General features: G+C 43.6%; 1 protein-coding gene across 2 annotated transcripts in view; it reads right to left on the minus strand.

Moving 5' to 3' along the window:
• The window catches only part of PPTC7 (protein phosphatase targeting COQ7), a 48547-nt gene extending 23296 nt beyond the window's left edge, over positions 1-25251 (minus strand). The window contains exon 1 of one of the 2 annotated variants that reach the window (XM_054444970.2): positions 24698-25251. In XM_054444970.2, the coding sequence (XP_054300945.1) occupies positions 24698-24920 (223 nt within the window). In that variant the 5' untranslated portion in view covers positions 24921-25251. The remainder of the gene's footprint in view (positions 1-24697) is intronic. The other variant, XM_054444971.2, reaches the window with a different exon arrangement.
• Between the last annotated feature and the right edge of the window lie 2385 nt (positions 25252-27636).

Consider the following 27636-nt stretch of genomic DNA (forward strand, 5'->3'; position numbering starts at 1 on the left):
TATTGCATAAGCAAAAGCTTCAGACTGCAAAGAGCATGAATACCCTTTAAACAGTGGAACTGATCCAGATATAAAGGGAAATTTCATTCAGAATACATTTCAAAGGTAAAGAAAACTGTTAAAGGAGAAATTGCTTAAGATCCCAAAGATGGCAGGAACACAACTATCAAACAGCAAAGGATAAGAATAAGAATACCCTAAGAGCAAATGGAGGCCACACGTGGACCACCACATTGTGCACACTGCGCTAGGAAATAAGAGGGCTGAGAAAGCCGGTCTCTGAGAAGCTCCCCTGCTAGTGGGGAGCTAGACTTCTCACAGAGAAACCAGACAAACGGCTCCCATAAACGCTGCTGCAGGAGGGTCAACAGCCAGTGGTTAATGCTTACGGATACCAAGAGAATGCAGTGCCTCAAGAACAGTGCCAGCCTGCTCTGAAAGTGGCATTCGGATAGGCCCTGGCAGGGGTCAGCCAGATTTCCATGGCAGGGAAGGATAACAAGAGGTAAAGAAAGGCAGACAATTAGATGCTGGGGCTTGGGTGAGCAGGGAGAAGCTGAAAAATGAACGGCAGTAGCGAAAGTTGTAGAAAATCAAGAATGCCAGTTCAAGAACTCTAAAGTTCTTTATGCTACTGACCTGTGCTGTCTAACATGGGAGCCACTAGACACGTGGCTATTGAGTCTAAAATCTCACTTGTTTGGATTGAGAAGTGCTTGCTATGAAGTGTAAAATACATTCTGGATTCCAAAAACTTAGTACCAACAAAAGAAAAACTAAAATGACTTAGTAGTAGTTTTGTTTTCTTTTAAGAGATGGGGTCTCACTCTAGCTCAGGCTGGAGTAGTGGCCTGATCATAGCTCACTGCAGTCTTGAACTCCTGGGCTCAAGTATTCCTCCCACCTCAGCCTCCTTAGTAGCTGGGATTACAGACACACCCTGATACACCCAGCTATTTTTAAGTTTTTGTAGAAACAGGGTCTCACTATGTTGTCCAGGCTGGTCTCAAACTTCTGGGCTCAAACAATCTCACCCCTTGGCCTCCCAAAGCGCTGAGATTATGGGCATGAGCCACAGGATCTGGCCAAGTTTAATACATATATTAGGCATACTCAAGAGGTTAACAACGATAATAAAATAGAACAATTATAACAATATAATAAATGTTGTGTGAATGTGGTCTCTGTATTATTGTTAGGTAATGTGGGTATATTAGTCCATTCTCATGCTGCTATGACGAAATACCTGAGACTAGGTAATTTATAAAAGACGGAGGTTTAATTGAGTCACAGTTCTGCATGGCTGGGGAGGCCTCAGGAAACTTACAATCATGGCAGAAGGGGAAGCAAACACATCCTTCTTCACATGGCAGCAGGAGAGAGAAGTGCTGAGCAAAAGGGGAAAAGCCCCTTATAAAACCATCAGATCTTATGAGAACTCACTATCACAACAGCAGCATGAGGGTTTATGGGGATTATTATGGGAACTACAATTGAAGATAAAATCTGAGTGGGGACAATGCCAAAACACATCAGTGGGTAATTGAAACCTCAAGTAAGAGGGAACTACTGTTTCTGGATTTGGGGAATTAGAAAGTATTGATTAGGTTATTCTACAGTTGGCAAGGGTGTGTAAATGCCTTTAAAAGACATTTAATTCTGTCTTGGGTATGTCAAACTTCAGGTGCCAGCAGGGCATCTTTGTGGAAGTGTTGTGTATAAAGTGAGGAACTATGAGTTTGCGGCTGGCAAGGCAAGTTGGGGCCAGATAATCTGATAATTGATACCTTAGTGGTGAATGAGACGCTCAGGTAGGGTATCCAGTTTGTCAGAATGATATAATCTCTATGGAGGTAGAGAGAAGTGAAGCTAAAAAGTAGGCTGAATTAATAACTAGAAGGGCCTTGAATGCCAAGATAAAGAAGTTGCACCGAATATAGAAGCTATTTCCTTTAATTCACTGTAATCATCTTATGTCTCCATTAATAACATTCTGTGAGCACACATCTAGCTTAAGTGTTTCCTTTGACCCAAAATCCAATTAAAATCACTATTAGATTAAGATAATGGTTACATATCAGAAATAGCTGAGCAAAAGATTGAGAAGAGACGATAGGGCACCGAAAAATCCTTTAGTGTTTTTGTTTTCGTTTTTTGAGACGGAGTCTCACTCTGTCGCCCAGGCTGGAGTGCAGTGGTGCGATATTGGCTCACTGCAACCTCCGCTTCCCAGGTTCAAGTGATTCTCCTGCCTCAGCCTCCCCAGTAGCTACCACGCTCGGCTAATTTTTTGTATTTTTAGTAGAGACGGGGTTTCACCATGTTGGCCAGGATGTTCTCAAACTCCTGACTTCATGATCCGCCTGCCTCGGCCTCCCAAAGTGCTGGGATTACAGGCGTGAACCACCGTGCCCAGCCTAGTTTTATCTTTTCAATGGAAATGTCAGTTTTATGAAGCAAAATGAGCAATTAGAAAATAGTTACAGTATTTATGTTTTCACAAAGTATTTTATTAGGTTTTCCATAGACTGCTGTTTTTTCCCTTTTTCTTTTTTTAACAGCATCCTGCTCTGTCACCCAGGCTGGAGTGCAGTGGTGCAAACACAGCTCACTGTAACTTCGAACTCCTGGGCTCAAGGGATCCTCCCACTTCAGCCTCCAGAGTAGCTATGACTACAGGAATGCACCAACATACACAATTCATTTTTTAAAAAACTTTTTTTGTAGAGATGCGGTCTCATTATGTTGCCCAGGCTGGTCTCAAACTCCTGGGCTCAAGTGATCCTCCTGCCTCAGTCTCCCAAAGTGCTGGGATTACAAGCACAAATCACCATGCCTGGTTTCTACAGTTAAGAGTTAAAAAGGGAAGCAAAAAGAGTAATTCTGGGTGTCTGCCATCATTAAGTGTTTATAAGAAGAAAAAGACATTTTTTTTTTTTTTTTTTTTTTTTAAGAAATGGGGTCTCGGGCCCAGCGTGGTGGTTCACGCCTGTAATCCCAGCACTTTGGGAGGCCGAGGTGGGCAGATCACTTGAGGTCAGGAGTTCAAGACCAGCCTGTCCAACATGGCGAAACCCCGTCTCTACTAAAAATACAAAAATTAGCTGGGCGTGGTGGTGCGTGCCTGTAATCCCAGCTTCTTGGGATGCTGAGGCAGGAGAATCACTTGAACCTGGGAGGTGGAAGCTGCAATGAGCCAAGATTGCATCACTGCACTCCAGCCTGGGCGACAGAGCAAGACTCAGCCTCAGGAAAAAAAAAAAAGAAATGGGGTCTCACTCTGTCACCCAGAAATGCAGTGGTGCAGTAATAGCTCACTGTGGCCTCGAACTCCTGAGCAAGAGATTCTCCCATTTCAGCCTCTCGAATATCTGGGACTACAGGCATGTGCCACTATACCCAGCTATTTATTTTTTGTAGGGATGGGTCTTTGCCATGTTGCCCAAGGTGGGCTTGAACTCCTAGGCTCAAGTGATCCTCCTGCTTCAGCCTCCCAAAATGCTAGAATTACAGGAATGGGCCACTGAGCCCAGCCAAGAAGAAAATTCTTAAGCAATTTTCATTTTTCTAATTAACATGTTTTTGTCTTTGCCAAAATGGTATAACCATGTAAAATGGTAGTTATGACCAGGCGTGGTAGCTCATACCTGTAATCCTAGCATATTGGGAGGCTGAGGTAGGAGGATTGTTTGAGCCAAGGAGTTCGAGACTAGCCTGGGCAACATAGCAAAACCCGTCTCTACAAAAAAATTTAAAAATCAGCCAGGGATGGTGGCACACACCTGTAGTTCCGGCTAAACAGGAGGCTGAGGGTGGGAGGACTGCTTGAGTCCAGGAGGTCAATGCTGCAATGAGCTGTGATCACACTACCTGCACTTCAGCCTGAGTGACAGAGCGAGACCCTGTCTCAAAAAAAAAAAAAAAAAAGGTAGTTATAACCAAATGATAGCTATCTTAAAAATCCTATCTTCCCAATTACACAGTCACCTAACTGTGTAATTGCAAAAGGCTCACTATAAGAAAGACTTCTGAACTAGTCAAAATCAGCAAGAGCGTCTCTAGTACTGTCCTCCATTAACAGCCATCAGCATGATGTTGCAATTATTTTAAACCCCTCCTACTGCACTCATCTTCAGACTGACATGCAGTTACCTACAAAGCAAACGATTTCTAGAAGAAAGCGATGCCTAGAGAATACTAAATTTCAATTTTAATATAAGCATCAATGAAGAAAAACAATTTGATTTTGTCCAAAAATGTATTTAATGTACACTCTGGCAGAATAGCCAAAGGTAATAGCTTTATTCCTTGCATCTTTGATGATCTCAAGGCATCTTACATCAAGCCTCACATTCCAAAGAAGCATACTGGCTCTACATAGATTGTCTTTCCATCAGTGAAACACATCTCCCTGCCTACTAGGATGGGTACTTGATAGTGAATTGAAACTCTAGAGGAGAAACTGAGTAAGAATCTGGCAGGATTACAAGAATTGAATAATAGAAGTATCAGGAGACCCTCTGCACTCTAAGGAATAAAGGTATCTGCTTTTACAGACTTTCTGCAGTAAGGGGCCATCTAATGAGAAAGGGGGCTAAGCAATATTTATTGCAGTACGACAGCCATCTTTTCAGATGCTGAGGCTTTTCAAAGACTTTAGTGTTCTCAGAGCCAGCCTCATTTGTCTAAAGACATCGCAGCATGAAGCACTATAACTAGAAAAAAAATGAGATCAGAGTAGAAACTCAATTTCCTATCCAATGGAACAGATCACATTTATATCAACATTTTTTTTTTCTTTCTTTCTTTTTTGAGATGGAATCTCACTCTGTGGCTCAGGCTGGAGCGCAGTGGCGCAATCTCAGCTCACTGCAACCTTCGCCTCCCAGGTTCAAGTGACTCTCCTGCCTCAGCCTCCAGAGTAGCCAGTATTACAGGCACCCACCACCATGCTTGGCTAATTTTTCTATCTGTGGTACAGACATGGGGTTTCGCCATGTTGGCCAGGCTGGTCTCAAACTCCTGACCTCAAGTGATTGCCCCCCGACACAGCCTTGGGCTCCCAAAGTTCTGGGATTACAGGCATGAGCCACTGCATCCAGCCTATATCAACATTTCTTAAACCTCAACTATCTGGGCACTTAAGAATGCTCCCGACGGGGTGCAGTGGCTCATGCCTGTAATCCCAGCACTGTGGGAGGCTGAGGCGGGTGTATCATTTAAGCTCAGGAGTTCGAGAGCAACCTGGGCAATATGGTAAAACCTCCGTCTCTACTAAAAATACAAAAAATTAGCCAGGCATGGTGGCACACGCCTGCGGTCCGAGCTGCTTGGGGGACAGGAGTAAAAGGATCACTTGAGCCCAGGAGCTGTGATGGTGCCACTGTACACGAGCCTGGGTGACACAGCAAGACCCGCCTCAAAAAAAACCCCAACAAAACAAAAAACACTCCCCTGTGATTCAGGACTGTGAAATGTTGTATCTGCAAATAATTATCCCAAAGGGAGAGTCGCTTGAGCCAGGAGGTTGAGGCTGCAGTGAGCTATCACTGTGCCACTGCAATCTAGCCTGGGTGAAAGAGCGAGACACTGTCCCTATTTTAAAAATGAAAAAAATTAGCCAGGCCTGGTGGTGCATGCCTGTAGTCCCAGCTACTCAGAAGGCTGAGGCAGGAGAATCGTTTGAACCCAGGAGGTGGAGGTTGCACAGGGAGCCGAGATCGCACCACTGCACTCCAGCCTGGGCAACAGATTGAGACTCCATCTCCAAAAAAAAAAAAAACAACCAAAATGAATGAAAAGCAGGATGACTGAAAAAATATATTCAACAAATATATTCTGTCAAGTTATATAGAAAAATGCCATGTGCTTTTTGACTAACAGCAGTCCTTTCAGTTCTGTGGAGGTAAAATTATATAGATTATGCTGCACTTCCTGTTTTAACAAGCAAGTGAAATACTCCCTTTGCAAGAAGTTTCTGTCCCAGTGCAGTGGCTCACACCTATAATCCCAGCACTTTGGGAGACTGAGGTGAGCAGATTACTTGAGGTCAGGAGTTTGAGAACAGCCTGGCTAACATGGTGAAACTTCATCTCTACTAAAAATACAAAAATGACCCAGGTATGGTGGCGCATGCCTATAATACCAGCTAGCTGGGTAACTGAGGCAGGAGAATCGCTTGAACCCAGGAAGCAGAGGTTGCAGTGAGCTGTGATCGAGCCACTGCACTCCAGCCTGGGTGACAAAGCGAGAATCTGTCTCAAAAAAGAAAAACGAGAGAAAAAAAAAAAAAAAGAAGACGTTTCTGGCCAGGCGCGGTGGCTCATGCCTATAATCCCAGCACTTTGGGAGGTCGAGGCGGGTGGATCACCTGAGGTCAGGAGTTCGAGACCAGCCTGGCCAACATGGCAATACCCTATCTCTACTAAAAATACAAAAATGAGCTAGACTTGGTGGTAGGCACCTGTAGTCTCAGCTACTTGGGAGGCTGAGACAGAATTGCCTGAACCTGGGAGGCAGAGACTGCAGTAAGCAAAGATTGCGCCATTTCACTCCAGCCTGGGTGACAGGGTGAGTGAGACTCCATCTCAAAAAAAAAAAAAAAAAAAAAAAAGAAGTTTCCATTCCACATTAATCACAATGAAATCTGTGTCTTTTGATTCTTCAGAGATCAAGACTATGTCAAGAACAAGATCTCTAAGCAGAAGTTAATTCAAAAGTGAAGGTAATGAAGCTCAAAGGATGGACTGAAAGGTTCAACCCTATAATATAACATGTGAAAATGGCCGCATGAGGAGGCTTACGCCTGTAATCCCAGCACTTTGGGAGGCCAAGGCAGGTGGATCACCTGAGGTCAGGAGTTCAAGACCAGCCTGGCTAACATGGTGAAACCCCATTTCTATTAAAAATCAAAATTAGCCAGGCGTGGTAGCACATGCCTGTAATCCCAGCTACTCAGGAGACTGAGGCAGTAGAATCCCTTGAACCTGGGAGGCGGAGGTCGTGGTGAGCCGAGATTGCGCCATTGCACACCAGCCTGGGCAACAAGAGTGAAAATCTGCCTCAAAAAAAAAAGTGTGAAGATGGAAACTATAGGCAAAACTCAAACAACCAAATCAAAGCTGGAGTAAGCGGTTCATTTTGTGTTTGAGAATTCCAAACAAAACAGTTAACTATTCCTTGCTAGCTTAGTAATTATGAGACTACTTAAGAATTAATCAAATTAATGAGCCTCCACATACAATTACACCTATGTCTAGAATACTTCATTAACTAGAGAAGATAATTTCCAGACTATTCTGGGCAGTTGCCTTGTCTTAAAAAGCAGTGAAAAGTGCTGACATGAGGACTAGGAAACAATTGTGTGAAGGCAAACAAACTTAAAGTCAACCTTTCAAAAATAAAAATGTTCTTCCTTTAACTTCAATAATTCTGTTTAAATACCAACACTTAATGTGGAATTGTCTATTCTGGCTCAACTGTGGCTTGGGGAACTTGTGCAACTTACAGACTTGGTATGAATCACTGGCCTGCCTTCCACAAACTGCAGAGTTGAAGGTTAAGTTACTGAAAAGGTCACTTCACTCCTTTCTGGCCTCCAACAGTATCTTCCTCAAATGCCAAATGCTGTTAGCAATGTTTCTGGACAGGAGGAGGCAACAAACAAATTATCTGGGAGGTCATACTTATTGTAAGTTTGAACAGCAGAGGCAGGGCACTAATTATGTTACAGAAGTAAGAGCCTCTATTAAAGCTGTGGCTTCGGTTTGTTTTCAGGTGTTAGAAAATGTCACATAATACCAAATAATTCAAAAATTAAGTAAGGAAGTAACAAGCAATTAAAGGCCAGCTATCTGATATGTGCCTACTTGTACTGGCCCTTTAGGCTGGGGAGATTTTCCTTCTGTTTATAATTTACAAGATTAGATCTAGAATTCTCGTCAACCTGATATTTATGACAAGCCATATATCCTTGACCTAACCCCAAAGAAGATACTATTTACCCACTGCTTTCTTCACCCTCTATAAAAATAAGGGCTGGCCTTGACTAAAATAGGCACCCTCTGGGAGAGGTCTATAGTCACATGCGGCCTGGCACAAATGTAACTTTTTTTTTTCCTTTAAATGAGAACATCATTCCTTTGAATAGCCTGCCAAGTGGAGAACTGTCTCTTAATTTCTGAACACTAATTTTATATATATATCTACATACACATATACATATACGTATATATACACACATATACATTATATATATATACACGTATATGTGTATATATATTGTTTTTTTTTTTTGAGACAGAGTTTCACTTTTGTCGTCCAGGATGGAGTGTGATGGCGCAATCTCGGCTCACTGCAACCTCCACCTCCCGGGTTTAGGAGATTCTCCTGCCTCAGGCTCCTGAGTAGCTGGGATTACAGGCACCTGTCACCATGCCCAGTTAATTTTTTGTATTTTTAGTACAGACGGGGTTTCACCATGTCGGCCAGGCTGGTCTCAAACTTCTGACCTCAGGTGATCCACCTGCCTCAGCCTCCCAAAGTGCTAGGATTACAGGCGTGGGCCACCAAGCCTGGCCTATATTTTTTACTCTATACATTGTTCAACTAAGTAATGATCTTTGAGTAGTAGGACAATGAGTACTTTTTTTTTCTTTTTCATACTTTTTTTGTTTTGTTTTGTTTTTGAGACGGAGTCTCGCTCTGTCGCCCAGGCTGGAGTGCAGTGGCACGAACTTGGCTCACTGCAACCTCCGCCTCCCAGGTTCAAGCGATTCTCTGCCTCAGCCTCCTGAGTAGCTGGGATTACAGGCGCCCACCACCATGCTGGGCTAATTTTTGTATTTTTAGTAGAGACGGGGTTTCACCATCTTGGCCAGGCTGGTCTTGAACTCCTGACCTTGTGATCCACCCCCGCCTTGGCCTCCCAAAGTACTGGGATTACAGGCGTGAGCCACCGCACCTGGCCCATACTTTCCAATTTTTTAGCAATGAGTAATGTTACTTTTATGGGAAGGATGACAAGAACTATTTATGTAAATCAGGTAAAAACTACATTCTATACTTACATTTAATATTAAAACTATTCAAAACATTCTATTGGACATTTACTGTATGCAAGACACTATGGTGAAAGGGAGCTAAAGATTTATATGTAATAAAATATTTCCTGCATATGGGAACTTAAAATGAAGTGATGATTTTGGTTAGGGAGGACAGTTTAGGGAGATTCAAGATATATGACTATAATAAAGCAAAATATGCACCAATAAAAACAAAAGCAAAGAAGGTCAGATTACGCATAGCTGAAGGAATCAAAAGGATTAATGAAGAAGTGTCTGAAATGAGCCTTGAAGGATGAAAGAAAATGAGTTGTAGGAGAGGAGGCTGATGAGACAGGCATTTTGAGCAATTCCCTAGGATTCTGACTTACATGAATAAAGTACAAGTCATAGCAGGTGAGGGTTCCAACAGCAGGGAAACTTGACCTCCAGGTAAATGTCTATTACACTCATGCCAGGAACCTCTCACCATTAATCAGCGCAAACAATGCAGTGCAGAGCTTACGGCATTTAGGAGGTCCCTGGAAGGAAAGGCTGGCCTGAGGTTACCAAACTCAACAAGGCTTGTTAAGCTTTTGTTTTAACTAATAGTTAACAGTTAAACAAAACCCCTTAATTAAAACAAAAGTAATAGCTAATAACTAAGTAGAATTCACAATCAGCCAAAATCACCTCCCTAAAAGAAAATCTAAAATGACCTTTTCTAACTGGAAAGGCAGTGTGGGATACTGAGCAAGGACACAGGCTCTGGAGGCAGATCTGGGTTCAAACTCCAGCCCCAGAACAAGATGTGCTAAGCATGGCCTTGGGCAGCTCTCTGAGCTTCAGTAGCTTCACCTGTGAATGGAGTTCTATCCTCAATTTCACAGGGCTGGTGTGAGGAACGAGGATAACCTCTTCAGAACACCTACCAGTGCTCCGCTCACAGCCAACATTCAGCAAGTGAGAGTTATGCCTATCTTTAAGAAAGGCCGGCAAGCAGCAAACAGACCAGCCTAGACTGCAGCAATCAGAAAAAAAAGTCTTTGAGTCACGTTTGTAGGCTGCCAGCTCCACAAACACTAGTCTGTGGTCACAACCAAAAGACAATGCCCACTCAGAGATAATGCATAAAAGATAAGTAGTCCATTCAGCTCTTTCAGCCACACATCCACCACCATTCAATATTCCATTAAACATTCAATAGTAACATTTTCAAGTACTAATAAATATATATTTATCTCCAAAAATAACAAGTAAAAAAGGATTTACCTGCACTTTGAAAAGAATATTTTCCCCAGAAGGACTCTGAAGTAACCTTATTTAGCAAATACTTCAGAGCCCGCTGCCTCCTGTGTCAGGATTCCAACTCAAAGATTTCTCATTTTACACGGGAAATCCTAAAACTATGAGGAATACATACATGGGCCTAACCATTTTCTTCGTCACTACAATAATACCAGTGCCTTTATAGCGATCTTCCCTTCTCTTTTCTTCCCCTGTATATTGTGAGCCTCCAAAGGGCTGAGTCTCACACAGCTAACCGTTGTTTCATCCCCACTGGCTGGCCTAGTACCTGGCCCAATGATTCCCCACCCTTGCCGCACAATGAGATTACCTATGGAACCCCAGCCCTACTCCCTGAATCGGTGTGGCCAGGGTGGGCCTAGGCCTCTCAGCACAGGTGATTCTAATAAGAATCAATGGTCCAGCTGGATGGAAGCATTCCACAAGCCTGATGGTTCTGCCTGTAAAATGCCTCTTGTACCAAGCAATCCCATTTTCTGTTCCCAAACTTGATTCTTCCTTTTGCATTTCCCACCCTAATTAATGGCAGCCCAGCTACCCATACATACTTCCAGGCTTAGAAACCTTAAGGTATCTTCCAAGTGCAAAACCTCTAACTCAATTTCCACTCCTCTTTCTCTTTCATCCTCTGACCAATTATCACCAAGCCTACCATGAATCTGAAGCTCAACTACTTCCCACTGCCCTAGGTAAAGCCCTTTCTAGCTCAGACTATTTCAGTAGCTTCGTAACTGGTCTTTTGCCTCCTGTTCTCCCATTACACCCTCTGTATCGATTTGTTTTTTACAACACCGCAATGTCCATGTTACTCCTCTAGTCAAATACTTTCCATGTAATATATATTTATTTGCTTGTATATATGAAATATTCTTTAGAAGGATACACAGAAACTAGTAACACTGGTTGCCTCTTGAGAGGACTTTGTAGCTTGGAGACAAGGGTGGTGAGACTTCACTGTGCACTCTTTTGAATTCTGAACACCTTTTAAATTCTGTACCATTTGAATGTGCTGCCTCTTCAAAAGCAGACCTCTTCTATAGCTTCCTCCCCACCTACCCCCCAAAAAACAAACCAAACCAAACAAAAAAACCACCAATTCCTTAACATGACAATTTAGTCTCAGTCTATTTTCTAACATCAATTCTCAACACTGCTCCCTATGCCGACCCTACCAGCCATGAAATAGCTGTAGTTTTGGGGATCTACTTTGCCTTTGCTGAGCCCTCAATCTGGAGTATTCCCATTCTTCTCATTTGCCTCAGCTTACTGAAAAATCCATCTCTTAAGGCCTGACGTTGTGCCCCTACAACCTCATGTGTTTTTTTGTTGTTGTTGTTGTTGTTGTTGTTTTTGAGACGGAGTCTTGCTCTGTCACCCAGGCTAGAGTGCAGTGCCGCAATCTCGGCTCACGGCAAGCTCCGCCTCCCAGGTTCACGCCATTCTCCTGCCTCAGCCTCCCGAGTAGCTGGGACTACAGGCACCCGCCACCACACCCGGCTAATTTTTTGTATTTTTAGTGGAGATGGGGTTTTGCCATGTTAGCCAGGATGGTCTCGATCTCCTGACCTCGTGATCCGCCCGCCTCAGCCTCCCAAAGTGCTGGGATTACAGGCGTGAGCCACCACGCCTGGCCCTCATGCATATTCTTTCACACCAGTCCTGTGCATGTTTGCCTTCCCCACAGGACTATGAAACATCAGGGTTGAAATGTGTTTTGTTCATTGGTCTTTAAAACATCTGTCAGGGGCTAATAGGAAGCAACCAATAAACAATGAATTCAGCTGACCACACTGAAAAGTTAGAACACCATTATCTGGTATACAAACTTTCAGCCAAAAACTCCAAAGGGATTGAACCTAGTAATGGATCCTAGCATTTCACAAGGTGTCATTCCCTGGGTCAGAACTTGCTACAAGATGTTCCTCTAACAGGCCATTCAAAGAGAAGGCTGCCAGGCAAGGTGGCTCAAGCCTGTAGTCTCAACTACTTGAGAGGCTGAGGCAGAAGGATGACTTCAGACCAGAAGGTCGAGGCTGCAGTGCACTACAACTGCACCTATATAGAGAATAGCTACTGCACTCCAGCCTGGGCAACACAGCAAGACCCTGTCCCCCCTCCCGTCCGCCAAAAAAAAGCCAGGCGCGGTGGCTCACGCCTGTACTCCCAGCACTTTGGGTGGCCAAGGTGGACAGATCACTTGAGGTCAGGAGTTCAAGACCAGCCTGGCCAACATGGTGAAACCCCATCTCTACTAAAAATACAAAAATTAGCCGGGCATGGTGGCAGGCGCCTGTAATCCCAGCTACACGGAAGGCTAAGGAAGGAGAATTGCTTAAACCCAGGAGGCAGAGGTTGAAGTGAGCGGAGATCACACCACTGCCCTCCAGCCTGGGCGACAGAGTGAGACTCCGTCTCAAAAAATAAAAAATAAAAATAAATAAAAATAAAAAGAGAAAGAGAGGGCTGAGCTGATGGAAAGAGCATTAAAGAAAAGTCTGGAGATAACACTGCTCCCAACTTTCTTTGCCATTAACTGGACCTAAGACACTGGTCAAATCGTTTCTCTAAGCTTTAGTTTCCTCATCTGTGAAATGAGGGGCAGGAAGACACAGTCTCTCTAGAGTCCCTTTCTCGGATCCAAGACTGTGGGACTTTTAAGTCACACTGCAGGAAAAAAAGAGCCAGTTTAAGAAACTTTATAAACAAAGGCTAACAAATAGGGCTATCCTGTCTTCATTCACTTAGGAAAAGAAAACAAAACAAATAGGGCTATACTTTGCATTTCACATACAATATTACATTTACTGCATGAACTCGTTTTGAAACAAAGCCTCCATTTCTGGCTTCCCAATTTATCTCTTGTCCTTATTGCACTGCCACATGTATATTTCCAGTGAAGTTTCAATAATGATTTAGAGAGCGGAAACACTGCCCCTTGTCCTTTCACTTTAAACACCTAACTAAAATGTTGGCAAAGTTTTTCTTAAAGCCACTAACAAACACCTCAACCACTTTTCAATTTGAAATCCTAATAAAAGAATAAAAGATGATGGCCAAGCACAAGATCCTGGAACAACAACAACAAACAAGATGGTTACAAATTAGTATTAATTGACTTCATGGAAGTCAAATGATCTATAAATACTCATGTATAGAATTGTACAGTAATTATTGCTGCTAACCTCTAACTGTGCCTAATTTATAAATTAAACTTTATCACAGGTATGTATGTATGTACAGGAAAAAACATAGTCTATATAGGGTTTCATACTAAACAGTTTCAGGCATCCACAAAACATACTAACCTTGTTATTCAAAGACCATTGATTGTTTGGTGAATTGTGTATTGTAATAAGAAAAAAATGACAGGATCAAAATGGCCTCTCAAAACCAAGAGAAATGGATTTCTAAGAACAATGCATACATAAAGCATCCTTATTTAGACTTTCTCATTTCATAGAAACACTAATGATTCCATCACCAATTAGTGGTCAACCTAGAGGCCATAAACAGTTTTCTAGATCTTATGGAAATAGCTGAAATCTCATTTTCTTGCCCCAAACTGCTATTCAAACATAGCAGATATGAAAACAGAAGCACTTTTTGTTTGCCTCATTCAGCCCAGCCAACCTTTTGCATTTACCTCAAATGACAACATAGACTAATTTTGGTAAGTCAAAAAACTTGCTAGATAACAGCATCCTTGAAAGATAACAACGTGGCTGGGTGCAGTGGCTCACCTCACACCTGTAATCTCAGAAGTTTCGGAGGCCAAGGTGGGTGGATCACGAGGTCAGGAGTTCAAGACCAGCCTGGCCAACATAGCGAAACCCCATCTCTACTAAAAATACAAAAATTAGCCGGGTGGGGTGGCATGTGCCTGTAGTCCCAGCTACTAGGGAGGCTGAGGCGGGAGAATCGCTTGAACCCAGGAGGTGGAGGTTGCAGTGAGCAAAGACCACGCCATTGCACTCCCGCCTGGGTGACAGAGTGAGACTCCGTCTCAAAACAAAAAAAAAGACAACAATGTACAGAGTAGTCCAAAAAGAAATAAATTCCCTTTCTCTTCAAAATACTCTGTTAATGAATACGAGAACAGTGCAAAAGTGTGCTGGAATTCGCCAAGTAAAAATAGTACTGGCCCTTCAGCAGAAAGCACTCTTTGTAGGAAGTCACTTTTGTAGCCTCTGGCAAAGTTTTTGCAGTCATTTTGTAGTCTTTAGGATTCATACCAACAATTCAATCCATTCTAGAATTTATTCACCTCAAAAACAACTATTTAGGAACCTAGCAAATTTACATATTCTTAAGTGAGACAGACTCAAGATCAACAATAAGCTTGCTGATGAGAGCGATTTCACCGCAGTTGGGAAAATAATATATAACCTTTCTGGAGGACCTATGGTAATCTTTTTAAATTTTTATTTATTTATGTATTTATTTATTTTTGAGACGAGTCTCACTCTGTCACCCAGGCTGGAGTGCAGTGGCATGATCTCGGCTCACCGCAACCTCTGCCTCCCGGGTTCAAGCGATTCTCCTGCCTCAACCTCCAGAGTAGCTGGGATTATAGGTGCCGGCCACTACGCCCAGCTAATTTTTGTATTTTCAGTAGAGATGGGGTTTCACCATGTTGGCCAGGCTGCTCTCAAACTCCTGACCTCAAGTGATCCGCCTACTTTGGCCTCCCAAAGTGTTGGGATTATAGGCCACCACGCCCAGCCCTATGGTCATCTTTATATCAAAGGCCTTGCAAATGCTCATAGGCTTTGACCCAGGAACTCCTCTTCAAGGAATTTATCCTGAGGAAATATTCAGATGTAAAGAGATACTCATTCTAGTGTTATTTATAACAGAAAATTGGAAACAACCTAAATAACTACAAATAGAGGACTGGTTTAGTAACTGATGGGCTACACATGCAGGAGAATATGATGCAGTTATGCTTACCAGTATGGAAACATGCACTCCAGCATGCTTCTGGAGTCACACACTATTACAAACTCCATCTGCATACTGTTGCAACTTTTTAAAAGCTTTACAGAGTAGAATGCATATTAATCCAACGTGTATTCTGTTATTTAATAACATGTATACAATTATATACACAAAGGCTAGAGGGAACCACAATAACTATAGCTTACTATAGCTGAGTTATGATTTATAGGTGTTTTATATGGTACTTTTCTGAAGATGTGTTACTTTTATAAGCACTAAACATCCATTTATTTAAAAGCACTACACAGGCCAGGCACAGTGGCTCACACCTGTAATCCCAGCACTTTGGGAGGCCGAGGCGGGCAGATTACTTGAGATTGGGAGTTCAAGACCAGCCTGATCAACATGGAGAAACCCTGTCTCTACTAAAAATACAAAATTAGTCAGGCGTGGTGGCACAAGCCTGTAATCCCAGCTACTCGGGAGGCTGAGGCAGGAGAATTGCTTGAACCCAGGAGGTGGAGGTTGCGGTGAGCTGAGATTGCACCACTGCATTCCAGCCTGGGCAACAAGAGCAAAACTCTGTCTCTAAATAAATAAATAAATAAATAAAGGCACTACACAGGCTGGGCACGTGGTTCATGCCTTAAATCCCAGCACTCTGGGAAGCTGAGGTGGGAGGATTGCTGGAGCCCAGGAATTTGAGACCAGCCCGGGCAACACAGAGAGACTCTGTCTCCACAATAATTAAAAAAAAAAAAAAAAAAAATTAAAAGCATTAGACATGCAAGCAAGAGACCTAGGTTCAAGTCCCAATATAATACTAACTATACCACCCTTATTTGATGTGTCAATTTTATAGATGAGGAAACAGATTCAGATTAAGTGGAGATAAGAGCAGCAGCTTCGTAGTTACAAAGATTAAATAAGGTAAAACATAAAAATGCTTTGCAACTTCTAAGGCACTATATAAAGCACTAGAAGGATGGGACAATCATGTTTTGTGTCAGATATCAAACAACTGGCTTAGAAAAAAAAAGAATGAAGCATTTTTACTCCTTAAAGAAAAGCTTCTGTCCTTCCCCATTCCCCAATCCTCAATCCCCAATCCTGCTGGGGATTTTTCCTGTTAGAGATTTTATTCAAAAACATTTAGCATCTCTTTTCTTCTTTAAAAACTTTAAACTAAATTGAAAAAGCTATGCCAGTTGTCAACTCGAGTTGAAATGAATAATAAGTCATGTGTTAGCCTAATGCCCTCTGCAATAGGTCAGCTTTTACAAAAAGTCTTGATTTATGATATGCAATTTTGTGAACTGTTAGGAAACAAATTATTTTAGTTCTCAGGGAGATAGAAAACTCCCTATCAGATTATTATTATTATTATTATTATTATTATTATTTTGAGACAGAGACTGGCTCTGTCATCTAGGCTGGAGTGCAGTGGCATGATCTTGGTTCACTGCAACCTCTGCTTCCTGGGTTCAAGCGATTCTCATGTCTCAGCCTCCCTAGTAGCTAGGATTACAGGTGCTCGCCACCATGCCCGGCTTTTTTTTTTTTTTTTTTTTAAACTTTTAGTGGAGACGGGGTTTTGCCATATTGGCCAGGCTGATCTTGAACTTTTGACCTCAAATGATCCACCTGCCTTGGCCTCCCAAAGTTCTGGGATTATAGCTTGTGACTGACCGTGCCCGGCCCCTATCAGATTTTTAAAATATATGACAACTCCCAAACAAGACAGACTCATAAATTTTATTACTAACAACAAAAGTTAGGATCCAGGACATCACTTCTTAAAAACAGACCAAAAGTTAACAACTAATTTTGAAAGGCAAACTCACATTATTTTTCATAAACTAAAACTTCCAGTTTGAAAAGTCAAATTTCTTTAGAAATAAAATACTGCTAACTTACTTTTGCAAAGCATTTTCCTAAAACTTCTGAACCTAAAGCCCCAGGCAAGACCTCTCTAAAAGGCATGGGAACATAAAATGAATTTGACATTTAGCTTGAACTTAACTTTAGCATTTGAGCTACTCAAAGGACATGGTTGTAGGTCACATTCTAACCTGGTGTAGTGCTTCTGGTGTCACACACTAGTACAAACTCCATTTGGATACTGTTGCAACCATTCAGTTTATGTATTGCCCAGTTTCACAAAGCAGTGCTAAAGTTCAGGGTACATACAGCCTCCTCCCATCCAGCAACCCCACCTCAAAAAAAAAAAAAAAAAAAACCTCCACAACAGCTTGCATCTGTAATCTACCTTCTGCTACAATTTAAAACCTCCTTAAAAAATGCACTTATAAAAAGTAAACAGTTACGCTTCTAAAATTTAATTACTTGCACTACAAAAGGATTCAACCAGAATCCTTTACAGAGATTGTTAACAAATTGAGAGATAAACTGTAAGTTAGGAAAATTTTAAACTAAGCTAGAAAATCTCAAAAGATTTGTGAACAAAGGAAAAGCAGCTCTGAAGCTATAACAAATGAAGAAATGACTTCAAAAATAAAGGTACCTTAATAAGTACCTTATAAAACTGCAATACACCTATATAGCAAAATGAGAAAAATATCAAGGAACAGAAGTTTAAAAAGCAAACAGCAAACCTCCTCTATCCATCAACCCTGTAATCTTATGTATTACAGAATGAAAGAACACTCAGAATAGTCAGAAGGCCACTAGTCAGTGGCTTCCTAAACCCTGCTATTTCATTAGTCCTAGATGGCTCTTTTACTAAATCCACTCACACTTCCTTATTAATATTCCACAATTTTCTCTTGGAAGCACACAGCTCATTATGAAATCAGGCATATTTAAAGTACTGATTGATCTCAGAATTTATATATTTGATTGCTGCAATTTTTAAAGTATTTTCCCTTATATAAAATAATTATATTAATATTATATAGCTACATAAAAAAACAGCTATATTCCTCACAAAGTTAAACAGGGTTACAATATGACCCAGCAATTCTACTCCTAGGTATATATCCCCTCAAATTAAAAACATATGTTCATACAAAAGCTTGCACACAAATGTGCATAGCACTATTCACAATAGCCAAAAGTGGAAACAACCCAATGGCCATCAACAGATGAATGGATCAACAAAACGTGGTATATTCATATAATGGAACATTATTCAGTCATACAAAGGGAGGAAGTACTGACACATGCTCCAACATGGATGAACTCTGAAAACATGCTAAGGGAAAACATGCTAAGGGAAAGGCCACATATTACATGATCCATTTGTATGAAATGTCTCAAACACAAATCCACAGACAGAATCTGCTTTCTGTTGCCAGGGAGATGGGGAGTGACTGCTAATGGATAGGGGGTTTCTTGGGGGGTGATGAAAAACATTCTGGAACTAGATAGTGGCAGTGGCTGTACAACTTTGTGAATGTAAAAACTACTGAACTGTACACTTTAAAAGGATACATGCTATGGAATGTGAATTATACATATCAGTTTTTAAAAATTCACTCAAGGGGCTGGGCACGTAGTTCACGCCTGTAATCCCAGCACTTTGGGAGGCCAAGGCAGGTGGATCACCTGAGGTCAGGAGTTCGAGACTAGCCTGGCCAACATGGTGAAACCCTGTCTCTACTAAAAATACAAAAATTAGCCAGGTGTAATGGTGGGTGCCTGTAATCCCAGCTACTTGGGAGGCTGAGACAGAAGAACTGTTTGAACCCGGGAGGCGGAGGTTGAAGTGAGCCAAGATCACGCCACTGCTCTCCAGCCTGGGCACAAGGGCGAGACTCTGTCTCAAAAAAAAAAAAAAAAAAAAAAAAAAATTCACTCAAGGTCATATTTGCTATCAACAGGTAGATGAAGCTGGAATCTGACTTTAAGAAAATTATGGCACGTCCTGCACATGTGTCCTGGAACTTAAAAAAAAATAAAATTAAAAAAAAAAGAAAAGAAAATTATGGTAATATGAGACTGGTGTCCTGACATGGCTTGAAATCTAGCTGAGGAAAATTCCAACGAGGACTTCTTGAAAGACTGAAGTCAGTGGGCGCACACACACACTCTGAAGGTGACTACTTTTTTAAAAGGACAACTCACTTTCAGAATAGAGGTTCTGTAAGTACATTAAAATGATCATGACTGAGAACACCAAATTCTACCTCATCCATTCACTTCCTAAATATAATTTAGATCTTAATTTTGTTCATATGATCTTTACACCTTAAGACAACTACTTTTAAGACTGACATTACTCACAAAAACACTTCAAAATCCTGACCACGATCAAAATCAGATCCAAAGGCTGGGATATGAAATTATTTTAATTTCATTTTTAGGTTTCAAGTTTAACCAAGCTTAAATAAACATCCCACAGTTTCATACTAAATACTTTACAACTCAATATTCAGAGGTCAAAATTTATATGGCACAGACCAGGCTGCCATTTTTAAAATAAGTGGTTTCTCTAAACTGTGGTTTAGCATGCAGAGGAGTTTTTGTTGCACTTCAGTTATGAGTCAGAGTGAATAAAGAAGTTATAAACACACACACATACACACACCCAGGAAAAGCACTGGAAGGACAAAAGTATCAGAAGACTGACTGGTTTTTAATTCACATATATCATCAAGAAAACTTGACCAGTGGTCTAACGGGGACAGGGCTGGGAAAGGGAGTCTCAGATGAGAGACTGAGATAGGTGCCAGCCTCAGTTCCACCAATAACTAGTAGAGTAACCTTGGGGAAGTCATCTGACTCTCTGGAGGCCTGTTTTCTCATCAGTGAGGTAAAAAAACTACACTCCAAGGTTTCTAAGTGTTACAATTCTCAACAGTCTTTGATTCTATTGTTAAGTAGCATAAGGCTGTGGGAAGCCCAGGTATTACAACATGCAGTTCTCATTTTTGTGCACCTAGGAAGCCATGCCACATGGAGTAATAAGAGAACTCAGAATTAGCCACAGGGAAGAAGGAACAAGAAAAGTGTACATGGCTCCTGCTAGTACTGGTTTACTCCTGTTGGACCTAGTAAAGAGAAAGCACCTTTGACAATTTTCTAGAGAATGATAGGAGTGGTTCCTATGTCTCACCACACCCACCACAGTCGGTTTTTCCGAAAAGAAATACAGTGGGGACTATACAAAATGTTGTGAAGCACCAAGTACTATTAGTCACTGCATGACTAATAGGACAGATCAATTTTAAATTAAAGAAACAAAAGAGCTTTCTCTTTCTCATATAAAAAGAAAGAAATAGCTTTCATTCCAGTCAAGGAGTCCTAGATGACCACAGTGAATAATCTGTTACACTGATACTCAGTAATAAATATGGTGTCAATTCAAAGAAAATTAATTATCTACAGAACCAAAAGGTTCAAAAGCACTTAAGTTCAACGTAACGTTATTACTCAACATAGCCTTTTAATGTAACTCAGTTTGTAACTCCAACCTCTAGAGTAGACAGCAGTATTAAGGAGTCATTCAAAGTCATCACCTTAGCCGGACACCGTGGCTCACACCTGTAATCCTAGCACTTTGGGAGGCTGAGGCAGGTGGATGACATGAGGTCAGGAGTTCGACACCAGCCCAGGCAACGTGGCGAAACCTCGTCTCTACTAAAAAAATACAAACAATTAGCCAGGTGAGGTGGCACATGCCTGTAGTCCCAGCTACTCGGAAGGCTGAGGCACAAGAATCGCTTGAACCTGGGAGGCAGAGGTTGCAGCGAGCCAAAATCGTGCCACTGCACTCCAGCCTGGGTGGCGGATCAAGACTCTATCTCAAAAAAAAAAAAAAAAAAGTCATCACCTTTTACGGTATCAATAAAATAGAAGTCACCATCATAGGAACTGGTTCAGGACAGCCAAGGATCAAATGAGGCCAACTCATGAAGTTATTTCAGGTGGCTTCCAAGACTGCCGTCTGGAAGAGCTCCTCCACAACAGGACAGTCCTGGAGAACCTGTCCTTCACTGCCCCTATCCCCCACTATTTGCATATGTGCATGCTTGATCTTTGTCAAACATGGCTAACAACCACCCTTTGGTCACATCAGCTACCACTATCTGACTGTGTCTGCTGGCATTCCCTTCAAGGGTACAGAGCTGGGGTTCTTGATCTGATTCCTATGCATGGACCTCTAGGTGGTATCAAAGGAGTCATGGAGTCAGCAAAGTTCCTAAGAGCCTATGCAAAATTTTATCTCTGTGCACAGGGTCCTGATCCTCAGGGGTTGTGAATCAAGGAAAGCTAAAAACCACTGGTTTAGTGCTACATACAAAACAGGAATCTACCAAAGGTGCCCGTGACACCTGTCATTTGAGGTGCAGAACAAAGGGTGCCATCTATTCGAAGCAAAAGGAAAATATGGGCTGGGCGCAGTGGTTCACGCCTGTAATCCCAGCACTTTGGGAGGCCGAGGCTGGTGGATCACCTGAGGTCAGGAGTTCGAGTCCAGCCTGGCCAACATGATGAAACCCTGTTTGTACTAAAAATACAAAAATTAGCCGGGCGTGATGGCGCACGCCTGTAATACCAGCTACTCAGGTGGCTGAGGCAGGGGAATCACTTAAACCTGGGAGGCGGAGGTTGCAGCGAGCCGAGATCGTGCCATTGTACTCCAGCCTGGGCAACAAGAGCGAAACTCCATACCCGCACCCCCCACCCACCAAAAAAAAAGAAAAGAACCAAAGAAAATGTGATATGATGGTCAGAAGCTGTAGTCACTAAGGGTCAGGTCGTCCATTCCCTTTATCCCCCTAGTCCAGATAAACAAAAGGAGACTCAAGAGAGGCTCTGCCCAAGACCACAAATCACAGACCTACTAAGTGGCAAATCTGAGCATCAAAGTTCACTGGATTTCCACCAGGATGTCCGGGCATGAAATTATGTTTATACTTTTTTAGAATGGGTTTGACCAAAATCCCCCCAATTCTTGTAAATATCCCACCTCCATTAAGAAGGTAGCCTTCCAAAATTTTATTGTACTTTTTTTGAGACAGAGTCTTGCTCTGTTACCCAGGCTGGAGTGCAGTGGCGTGATCTCGGCTCACCGCAACCTCCATCTCCCAGGTTCAAGCAATTCTCCTGCCTCAGCCTCGCTAGTAGCTGGGATTACAGGCGTGTGCCACCACACCTGCCTAATTTTTGTATTTTTAGTAGAGACGGGGTTTCGCCATGTTGGCCAGGCTGGTCTCGAACTCCTAACCTCAGGAGATCCACCCACCTCCACCTCCCAAAGTGCTGGGATTACAAGCATGAGCCACCACGCCCGGCCTAGCCTTCCAAAATTTTAAAATCAAGCTTCCATATAGAATTTGATACATTTAAATACTCCCCAAATCATCAATCAGGTCACGGATCTTTCACAAAAGCCACATACAGATTTTTTATTTTTTTTGAGACGGAGTGTCACTCTGTCGCCCTGTCTGGAGTGCAGTGGCACCATCTTGGCTCACTGCAACCTCCGCCTCCCCGGTTCAAGCGATTCTCCTGCCTCAGCCTGTTGAGTAGTTGGGACTATAGGCATGCGCCATCATGCCCGGTTAATTTTTGTATTTTTAGTAAAGACAGGGTTTTACCATATTGGTCAGTCTGGTCTTGAACTCCTGACCTCGTGATCCGCCCACCTCAGCCTCCCAAAGTGCTGGGGATTATAGTGGTGAGCCACCACGCGCAGCCCAGCATACAGATTTATAAGGTGAACCTTAGAGGCTCATTATCCCCTATCCTATGTTATGAACACAACTTTAAAAAGCAACACAGGGGCCAGGCTCACACTTGTAATCCCAGCACTTTGGGCAGCCGAGGCGAACACGAGGCCGATCACGAGGTCAGGAGTTCGAGACCGGCCTGCCCAACACAGTGAAATCCCATCTCTACTAAAAATACAAAAATTAGCTGGGCATGGTGGTGGGCGCCTATAATCCCAGCTACTCGGGAGGCTGAAGCAGGAGAATCGCTTGAACCCGGGAGGCAGAGGCTGCAGTGAGCCGAGATTGCGCCACTGCCCTCCAGCCTGAGTGACAGAGGTAGACTCCGTCTGAAGAAAAAAAAAAAAAAAAAAAAAAACACGCAGCACAGGTCACAAGCTCATTGAGTGAGGCACTTCTAAATGTATCAGGGAAAAGATAGCCACTGACAGCTGACTTCGGGGTGGATTTGTACAATTTCAATCTGCAAGCTGCAGGACCTTTCTAAGTCTCCCTCTCATGTTAATATCAATAGGGTTGCCTAAACATTAAATGCTTTTTCTTCAACCCAGGTAATGGGGTCATTCATAAATTAAACTGAGAACAACCTTTCCAGTCCCATGTTCACAAACACTACATGTGGTAGAACCAAAGATACTAGGCAATTATTCTGAGATCAGATTAAAAAATTACTGTCATAAAAAAGTTACAGAACCATTTGTTCCAATGCCAAACTCTGCCTCAGCATATGAAATTTAAAGTAACCAAAAACTTAGTCTCACCTGGGAAGGGAAATCAAAGTGACATTTGAACCCAAGTTCAATGACAGCACGTCCTTCAATTTCAAAGCGAGTACTTTATTCATTCAGAGTTTTAACGGCACAATATCCCATAGCATACACAAAATCTCCTAAGGCGTACATTATGGTAAAGTTTCTGACTGCTTGTGAACTATATTTAGCCCTTTCTGCCAGCTCTCTCCGTAGTCTCCCACCCCCAAAAGGTATAACTGGAATAGGCCTCAGGGAGCACCTGTGGCCTGAAAAGGCTGTGACCAATTCTCAAAGCTTTCCCGGCTGCAGTCTACAAGTAGGCTCGACCATTCTGTTTTGGATCAAGGAGACTCTGCCAACCAAGTGACCACAAGTGGACAAGATCAATTTGGGAGAAAACGCTGTGAGGGTTTCTTCGCCAAGCCAGCAGCCCCCACCGCCAGACTCCGAAAAGGGTGAAGATTTGGTCATGATCCAGGCGGCGAAAGAATACGGCCGGGCTGTCTGGGGGCTCACGACTGCCCGTCTGCCGGCGATCCCGCAGCCTGGGCCGGGCTGTGGTGTCGGGAGCATGCGAAGAGGCAGGGATCCCCGGGGCACGCGGAGAGGGAACCAGAACGAGGTTAGGAGCCTGCAGGTGTCGCCCAGGGCTGGCACGGCCGAGTGAGACCGAGAGTGTGGCTCTGGACTCGGACAGACCGGTCACACTCTCGGGTTGTGACCTTGAGCACACGACTTGACCGCTGTGCGCCTCAGTTTCCTCCTCTCTAAAATGGGGGTTGTTCAAGCGGAAAACGCGCCTCGGAGCGCTTGGCACGGCGCCTGGCGCATAGTAAGCGCTCCCTCCATGTGAGCGCTCTGGCTCCTTTTCGCCGCCGGGAGGAACTGGGGAAGCCCCGCGCGGGGAGTCCCCAGGAGGCGGATCCGAGGCTGGGGTGAGGGAACCGGGTCGGGGACTCACCGAGCACGTCCGCGGAACGGTGCCGGGCCACGAAGCACGCGTCGTCCCCGTAGCACGCGCCCTTCTTGAGGAGGCCCTTACGGAAGTCCTTCCCGAAGCCGCAGCCGGCCGTCACCAGCCCGTAGTCGCCGCCGCCGCCGCCGCCGGCCCTGGGGTCGGTCTGCGAGAGGCCGCCGAGCACGGCGCGGGCCACCAGCCGCCCGTACGAGAGGACCGAGAACATCGCCGCCGCCGCCCCCCCGAGGAGGCGGGGGGCCGGGGGAGCAGGAGGACGCGGAGGCCCGGAGCCGGCTCTCTCCTCAGCCGCAGTCGCGCCGCCGCTGGGGCGCTCCTCAGGGCGGCGCGCAGTGGCCGCCGCCGCCCCTGCCCGACGCGCGGGGCCTCGCACACGCTCAGCCGCGCGCACCGGAGCCAGAGCGAGGTCAGAACCGGCGGCTCCTCCGCCTCAGCCCAACAGAAGTCCCGACTGCAGCAGCCGCTGCCGCCGCCATCTTCCGCCCCACTAGCGTGTTCCGGGCGGCGCCGGCAGCACCGCCCCCTCCCTGGCCCTGCCCCTAGCCCCGCCCCGATTCACCGCTCAGGCCCAAGCCCCGCCCCTTGGGTTCGCTGTCTTATGCAGTCACCAAGGTTGAGCATGCGCAGAGGGTGCGGACGCAGTGTCTCCTGGGAATCATAGTCCCGGAGTCGTAGTCACTTTTGACTTGGCTGCCAAAGATTTAGGACCTAGGAGGATTCCTCAGACGCGGGACCTATGTTAAGTTAGTAGGAATTGCAGGTGGGCCACGTGAGGGTTTTCTACCGTTTTAACCGTATATTTTAAAGCCTGTTTTAAATAAATAACGCCACCATTCCTTTAAACAAAAACCTGCAAGAAACCAGAATGGAGTCACATAATGAGAAACAGAGGTACACAGATCTAGTGACACCTCCCCAAGTAATATACTGGAAGGATTTAGGGCGGCAAACTGTTTGTAAAGAAGAGACTTTTTGTACAGTCTTTTAGGAAAAACTGAGAAAATGTTATGTGTCCCTATCAGAGTGGGAGGGGACACAGATGGTGTCATGTCCCTTTTGGTAACTGGCCTCTAGCCATGCTCACAGCTGCCTCAAGACCTTTGCCCTTGCTTTCCCTTCTACCCTCTGGAATGTAATTCGTTTATCTGAGGGTCCTGTGTTTTCTGTTGCTGTATCCCCAGAACACGTGAGCACACAGTAAATATGTGAATGAACGAAAGAATGAATGAATATTTCACTAGATTCTAAGTTTCCCAAGGACAAGGATCATTTGCTGCTGAATTATTAGAATCTAAAGCAATGCGTGGCACACAGTAGGAGAGTGTGTAAATGTCTGTGGAATAAAAGAAGGAATAATGGGCTGGGCGTGGTGGCTCACACCTGTAATCCCAGCACTTTGGAAGGCCGAGGTGGGCAGATCACTTGAGGTCAGGAGTTCGACACCGGCCTGGCCAACATGGTCTCTACTGAAAATACAAAAAAAATTAGCTGGGCTTGGTGACAAACGCTTGTAATCCCAGCTACTCAGGAGGCTGAGACAGGAGAATCGCTTGAACCTGGGAGGCAGAGGTTGCAGTGAGCCGAGATAGCGCCACTGCATTCCAGCCTGGGAGACAGAGCTAGACTCCATCTCAAAAAAAAAAAAGAAGGAGTAATGGAATAAGAACCACAAATGATAAAGTAATGTTTGTTGAATACAGGAATGATTGAGTGAATGGGGTTCACAAACAACAGAAAATGAGCTTTGGGGCAAGTAATCCAATTTAGAGTAATTTTTAGTTTGAAAAATACATTTCTCAGAAACAGCAGTCTTTTTCCAGTTCACTTTTAACAAGACCATTGTTACTTTGGGGATTCCCACCTCGTTTTTAAATGGTCCTTTTTTATGCTTTCTTAATATGTTTAAAATGCTGCCAACTATCAACTCAACACACATTATTCCGTTATCCTAATTACTGTCATCATTAAACACATTTGCAGTTCACAGTGTGCCAAGTACTCTCTATATGTTTCTGTCTTTAAGGGCTTTCATCAAAATTGGACAGAAGAAATGACTTCACGTAGTGGCATTTTGTCAAATATACAGAACCCAGAAAATGTTCATTTACTGGATAAATGGTATAGTAATGACAATAATGCATTCACACCTTCCTTTTTTTTAATGGCACAAGAATTGGAGAGTGCCCAGAAGAGGGGGTAGTGCCTCTCGGAATCCTCTACTTGGCATTTATATTTCTGCCAGCTGTGCTAAAGGTAGCTCTTTCAAGTACACATACCACTACCAGATCCCAGTCAGCCTGGCAGGTAATTCTACCCCAAGGACAAACTTTTTAAAATAGCATGTCAACCCTATTTCTTGCCTCGTCAAACTCCTTCAGACTGCTCCTACTTTTCCTTTTCAGGGCATATATTACCTAATTTCCATGTCAGTCACAAGAACTGGTTTGATGGGATGAGTAGGAACCTAAGATGTGACTCTAAAGCCAGTAACTTCTGCTCCAATGGGGCCGCTGTTTTCATGATTAAGTGATACCAGTGCCTTAAGTTTCCGGCAAATGAATTTCCTGCAAGTGAGTTTCCTGCAAACGAGTTGCCCACAGAAGCACGTGGCGAACAGAATCCTTCTCAAAGCTCCTTTGCAAGTTTTAAAGGAACAGGAGATAGGGCCTCAGGTTCTCTTCAATCATTTATTCCAGAGCCAGCTCTGAAGTTTCATCACCATGGGGGAAGCCAGGAGAGGGTACTTTACAAAACACCTCCCTTTCCGTTCCCTCTCCCAGGAACACAATTCATGTTTGACATTTTGCTGGACTTAAAAAGGCCTGGGTTTTCTTCCTTAACAGAGTTACATTCCTAGCACTTCAAGGATTCCTGAGAGGTCAGTTGCCACTCTTAAAGGTGAACAAGTGTGGCGAAAATACCAT

The sequence above is a fragment of the Pongo pygmaeus genome, chromosome 10 (assembly GCF_028885625.2).
Source record: "Pongo pygmaeus isolate AG05252 chromosome 10, NHGRI_mPonPyg2-v2.0_pri, whole genome shotgun sequence".
Classification (NCBI taxonomy): Eukaryota; Metazoa; Chordata; class Mammalia; order Primates; family Hominidae; genus Pongo; species Pongo pygmaeus.